This window comes from Zingiber officinale, chromosome 8A, assembly GCF_018446385.1.
Source record: "Zingiber officinale cultivar Zhangliang chromosome 8A, Zo_v1.1, whole genome shotgun sequence".
In the NCBI taxonomy this organism is placed as follows: domain Eukaryota; kingdom Viridiplantae; phylum Streptophyta; class Magnoliopsida; order Zingiberales; family Zingiberaceae; genus Zingiber; species Zingiber officinale.
In genome coordinates this window covers 55,395,470-55,402,128 of record NC_056000.1, presented here as the reverse complement: position 1 = coordinate 55,402,128, position 6,659 = coordinate 55,395,470, and the positions used below count along the sequence as shown (strand labels likewise).

General features: G+C 34.9%; 1 protein-coding gene and 1 non-coding gene across 2 annotated transcripts; both read right to left on the bottom strand.

Moving 5' to 3' along the window:
- Positions 1-768: 768 nt before the first annotated feature.
- LOC122009121 lies at positions 769-1,510 on the bottom strand. The gene is made up of 2 exons (XM_042565139.1): positions 1,310-1,510; positions 769-1,173 (listed from the first exon to the last, which is right to left on the bottom strand). The coding sequence occupies exons 1-2, from the start codon at positions 1,455-1,457 to the stop codon at positions 1,016-1,018; spliced, it is 306 nt and encodes a 101-aa protein (XP_042421073.1). The 5' UTR covers positions 1,458-1,510; the 3' UTR covers positions 769-1,015.
- Positions 1,511-3,249: 1,739 nt separating this feature from the next.
- On the bottom strand, positions 3,250-3,411 carry LOC122013007. The gene has a single exon (XR_006120396.1). It is a non-coding gene; the product is annotated as a U1 spliceosomal RNA (small nuclear RNA).
- Positions 3,412-6,659: the final 3,248 nt, after the last annotated feature.

Genomic DNA, 6,659 nt, shown 5'->3' with positions numbered 1-6,659 from the left:
TCGAGTATTTATAGATACCAGGAGTTGAGCTGAGATTACTCTAGGAGAGTTTTCTACTTTTGTTAATTCTCTCCTCTACTTTTTACCCAAAGCATCAATGCATAAACATTGTGTAATAAGATTGGACAAAGAAAAGGGATCAACAAAGAAACACTCGCAAGATTTTTGTCATTTCTTAAGAAGATATGGTAAGCAAAAAAAGTTACAATAGAATAAGAAAGTGATAAGGGAATGATTGAATATGCCAAGCAGCCCAAGCCTTTATTATCTACCTTCAAACTGACGAGTCCTATTGCAAGACATACACAAACCATGCAAGTAGTTCAGCATTGGTGCTTTTCTTAACAACTGAAAAATATGAAGTTGAAAGACTACAAGGAAGAGTACTAGTATTATTGATAGGTTTTTGTGGTATACGACAGACAAGGAAATAGTATCATAGGTATCAAAGGCAAATTTCAAAAAAGAGCATATCCAATACTAGGCAGATCTACCAGATCTATTCATATCAACCAAAAATAAGTAACAATCACCTCCTGTTTTATAGGAATTGCAAGACAATTCAAAAGGCAAAAGTAAAATTTAACAAACAAAAATTGAAAATGGCACTGTTAACAAAGAAAGATAGCAGCAACTGCAAATTTAATAGACAATCTCAACACCTTGAATCCTAGTTATTATCCCTATCAGTTTAGCACATATGAGCAACCTCTAGATAAGGAGGCACACGTCATGATCCCATACATGGCATATAACTCCTACATTCCATCAGATAAATTTGTTTCATGCAATATCAAATTGAATCCATGTCTCAGTTTCATATACACGAGAGAATTTGAAATCAGCTTTGATGAACAAACATGAAATGAGAAAGAGAAATCCTTGTCCATGAGATTCGCTAGAATACAATTCGAACATAGTCACAAAATTACTACAGCCACAAATTTATTATCTAAACAAGGTTTAGGAAGGGGACAAACCAGAGCAATGGATAAGTCTCGACTCCACGACTACCCTACGCAAAAGGGCGAGGCAGTGAAGAATCCGATCTGTACCCGAGGATCCTTCTACTGATAGCTTTGGGATCCTTCCGATCATCGCTGGCTCCGGAGTCGAATTCATCATGCACCCACCCCACCGACTTCTGCGCCCCGAGGACCAACTGCGAGATCCCTAGACCCAGCCAAAAGAATAAATAAAAATCGAATTATCTTCAAAAAAAATTTCATCCAAATAGGCAATCATAATCCACCTAAACAAGGATGGAAAGGAAGAGGTGACAAAAGAGAGATGGGAAACAGTGTCGTACCTTGTTTGACGGACTGTCGGTTCTGGCGGATCTCGTGGACGGTGGCGGCAAGCTTCCAGTAGAGAGGGCGGCCGATGTAGAAGGCTGCGAGTAGGAGGAGGAGGGCGGCAGCTAGGCGGAGAGAGAGGCGAGCTGTGGAGGAGGCCATGGCGGTGTGCTTGCTGTACTCTGCTCGCCTCTGCAATTTCGATTTGGCATTATTATCCAATTAATGCAAGTTTGTTTTATATATTTTTTTACATTTAAAATAAATCGATTTAATTTTATCAAAAATACTATACGTAGAATATTTTATATAAAATATTCTTTGTTAATTTGATTAAAATTATTTAAACATATCAAAATAAAATAAGCATTTTGAAAGAATTATGATGTGACATTTTAATTATTTTTTTTTTAGAAAAAGATGATTAAGACACCCATTTGATTTTTATCCAAAATATTAAATGACCCATTTTTAACAATTTTTTTTTAATTTATATAAAATTTTAGTGATAAATTAATATGTTGAAAACGGAAAAATAAATTTTTGTATAAAATCTATATATTTTTAAGAAATGGTATAAAGCTTGGAAATGAATTAAATGCTTATTATTTTCATCTATTTTTGTTTAATATGCATTTATGTGACTTTTATATTTTTCAAAACAACCAACAACCAAAATTTGATTGACTTGCTTTTCAACAAATAAAAATGTTAGGGCATCTAAGTGAATTTATCTATTACTATATCTAAAATTTAAGATAAATAATTTATTTTATTAAATTTAGATAATCATTTTCACTACACACTACATCAAATATTCTAAAATTCCCATCATCCTTAATTTTTTTTTATTATTTTCTTCTCTTTCTTCTATTTTTTTATTATTATATTTATGGAATGAGTGGAAGGAGAGAGATTGAAAAGATTGAGGGTGAAGGAGAGAGATTAAAAAGAAATATTATTTTATTTTTAGGGTAAAGTTTCATTCCCTAAATTTAGACAATCACTATTCAACAAATCTAAATTTAGGAAATGAATAGGGTAACTGATATAAAGAGGTTTTAATTATCCTATCCAAAATTTATAGTAAAATTTTTGGATAGGATAGTTGATGTGGATGCTCTAAATCATAGTAAATAAATTTCATAAACCCAATAATGTTAAAATATAATTTAATTACCAAAATTTATATAGAGAGATACTATGATAAAATTATAAATAATTTTCTACCATAAGAGATTACAATCAGTGGGTCCAGATCCTCTGATCCACTTTTTCCTAGTTCATTTCTGGTACCTTCCATAATTATGATCAGATTTCAATTAACTGTGATTCTTCCTTAGATTCATATTTTCATCCAGATTGTAGTTTGAATAGGGACAGATTATCGAAAGCCGCCCAAAGGCCGCTGGCAATGAGAAGACAATTGGGCTGCCGGGTGCCAAGTGGTGGGCAAACTCTGAGCAACTTCTGGCCGTCTATCCCAATCCAAATTATTCCAAAAAGGGTTCATAGTTTGAAATCCGACCGTAATTATATATAAGAGGACAAGAAGATCTGCTCTCGCCATTACTGTACCTTTCTTACCCTATCTATCTCTAGCATCATACTATATAAATTGTCCATCATCATTAAGCTGAAATTTCGAAGGTAAAATCGAAAGGAAGCTAAAAACGAAACTATATAAATTGTCCATCATCATCATACTTCATAAATTCCTACTCAAAGCTAAAAACGAAAGGAAGCTGTTCGTAACAGTTGCCGACCAAGAGATCAATGACCTCAAAACAATCCTTGTGAATTATTTAATGTATCAACAACACTAACGGATGGCGTCTGCAATAGAAAAGGTAAAGCCGCCGATGGAAATTTGATAGTTCTCTTTGGCAGAGAGAAACAGGCCTTCTGTAACGAGTTAGTAGGCTAGACATTAAAAATTTAATTATCAAAATTAACAGGGGCCGCGCAGGCGCGAATCCCCCTCTATCACAAATTATGACGTCCACTCTCCCACTTGGGGAGATGGTAAACCAACGCGCCTCCAGAGTGCAATGGAGGCCGTTGATCTAGGCCACGGACCTTCATGATCGCCCGTCGACCCCGTCCAGGTAAGTATGGTCTAAAGTTGGACGAGGCCTGTGTCTTAAGCAACTCGGCTCGCTTTCTCCCTCCACGGCTTACAGATGTGGGACTAAAATCCAATGCAGCGCCGATCCACTATGATCATCCACCGTCTATAGTTCGATCTCTATCCAAGCCCATCTCCGACCGTCCATCAAGGCTGATCGCCATTTCTAACGCCGCTGCCAAAATTCCACGTCCGCGATGATCTCCCCCGTTTCTCCGTCTCTTGGTCGAGCGAAAGCCCTCCTCCTCCCTCGATTCTTGCTTCGTCCCCTCGATCGGAGGAATCCAGATCCAGGAACATAGATCGGTCATATTCCTCCTCCTCGATCTTGTGGAAGAAGGCGGCTCTGAGTTCTAGCTTCGCTTTCGATTTTTGAAGCTCACCTCGGTTGTAGCTCCGCCTCGTGGTCGATCCGAGACTGCTTTTCTATTAGTTCGGCTTCTTTTCGTGTGAAAATGGCGTCTCGGCCGGATCAGGTGCCGGATCATATTTTCAGCTTATTTTGATTTTTACCCAAAATATTAAATGCCCCATTTTTAACAAAAATAAAAACAAAATTATATTCAATTTTAGTGATAAATTAATATGTTGAAAATGGAAAAATAAATTTTGTATAAAATCTTTATATTTTTAAGAAATGGTATAAAGCTTGGAAATGAATTAAATGCTTATTATTTTCATCTATTTTTGTTTAGACTTTTATATTTTCCAAAACAACCAACGACCCAAATTTGATTGACTTGCTTTTCAGCAAATAAAAATATTAGAACATCTATGTGAGTTTATCTATTATTATATCTTAAATTAAGGTAAATATTCTATTTTATTAAATTTAAATAATTATTTTTCACTGCACACATACATCAAATATTTTAAAATTATCATCATCCTTAATTTTTTTTATTTTTTTCTTCTCTTTCTTCTATTTTTTATTATTATATTTATGCAATGAGTGAAAGGAGAGAGATTGAAAAGATTAAGTAAAATGAGAGAGATTAAAAGAAATATTATTTTATTTTTAGGGTAGAGGTTTCATTCTCTAAATTTAGAGAGAGATTGTAATCAGTGAGTCCAGATCCTCTGGTCCACTTTTTCCTGATTCACTCCTCGCACCTTCCACAATTATGATCAGATTTCAATTGATTGTGATTCCTCCCTAGATTTACATTTTTATCTTGATTGTAGTTTGGATTGGGACAGACGACCGAAAGCCGTCCAAAGGTCGTTGGCAGTGAGAGGGCAGCTGGGCTGTCGGGTGCCAAGTGATGGGCGATCTTCGAGCAACTTTTGATCATCTATCTCGACCTAAATTAATCCAAAAAGGAATCACAGTCTGAAATCCGACCGTAATTATATAAGAGGACAAGAGGATCTGCTCTCACCATTACTGCACCTTTCTTACCCTATCTATCTCTAGCATCATACTCTATAAATTGTCCATCATCATTAAGCTGAAATTTTGAAGGTAGCGAAATTTCGAAACCATTGTCATAAATAATCTTCAGTAAAAGAAAGGAGGTATAAAGCTAAATCAAGTTCATTGTGGTTAACTCTTAATCAAACATAGTAATACAAAAGACAATATCATGTCATCATCAAATAGTAAGATAAAAAGATTACTAGCCTACACAATCATATGATTCCCATAATCTAATCATCAATTTGAGGTTGTTATCGTAGGTTTCAACCCTAGAGCATATCAATAATTTGCTCGTGACATTGCTCTTCCCTATTTATGGAGGTCGTAGGATTTCTTGCAAAATCCATTGCTCGATCGGGTGCATTGTGAAGTCCTTCTTGAGTTATGCAAATGATCATGTCATCCAAGGGGCGGTGGTCGTTTTGGTTGTGCTAGATGAGTTTTCTTCTCATCTCTTTACTCTTTGTCAAGTTGTTCCTCAAGGTAAAAAGTGAAATCTTCATGTTAGCGACTTTGCCAAAGCCCATACACTCTGAAATGTGATAAATCACGATGGCCTATTCAGTTTTAGCCGAACGATCTTCCTAAATAAGGAGCACGAGATAACTTAAAAATAATATTTAAACGTGTCTGAAATCGAATCATGTCTCTTTGTTGTCCTCCTTGCTTCTAAACAATAGAAACTTGCCTTGATCCTATTTGGTTGTACTTTTTGGATAAATGTTGAATTGTTATAGTAAAAGATGATTATGTTCACTTCAAACATTCCTCATAGTCCGTCTCTAGGTTATAATAACCTAATATTCATGGATGCAAGAAATGCAATAATTACATTGCCATAAGGCATATAATTCATCTAGTGCTTCCCACGAGTAGGAAAGTGTACCTAAATTGTGCAAAGAAAACTAAATGATATTAGGAGCTCCCCTTGACACTATGATCATAAAACTTAATTTTAACATCCTTTTGATCATGACGAGATGCATCAATATAAATTGTGAAAAAAACTAAATGATACCTCTGAGTTTACATTAGGAGACTGCGCTTCCTCTCATATGCTCATTGGGTTGCCTTCCATTTGGGTATGGATTGTGGTAGTGGCATTTCTCAATGTAAGAAAAAACATATTACGTGCTTCGTTCCTTTGTGTGTCATAGGTCAGACATGAAAGGATGTTGTAAAATCTTATATTCATTATCAACCTATATATGCTAATAAATGCGGATAATGAGTTCTACATATATGAGATCCATATCCAATAACCTTAAGTTATATCACTTAATGAGTTTTGGTATCGTAAGTCTTAAATCACATGTAAGCTCACCTTAAGGGATATTAAATCTAATAATCTCCCACTTGAGTTATATGTGATTATAGACAACATACGAATATAACTTTAAATGATATCATACTTAATGGGTACAAAATATCCCTATAAATAATATAATCCATTAACTTCATTGGTATAAGATTAAAAAAGTCATAGATACTGTATATATGTTGGTTGGTCCTAGGAAGATCGTACCGGTTCCACTGTACAAAAATTTTATATAAGTGTCGAACCTTTCCTAAACAACCTATTGTGTTCTTTAGAAGTTAAATTAGGAATCACAAACGGAACTTAACATTATTGATTCCAAATTTAACTTATCTGTTCTTAATGATTTAGATTTGGATCGTAAGCGAAACTTAACACTATTGATCCAAATCAACCTATGTTATAAATTCAATTAAATATTAATTTCCAAAATTGACTTCCAGAACTGCATGGCGAGGCACATGACCTTCTTGGGTATGGGAGCATCCATCACCGCCT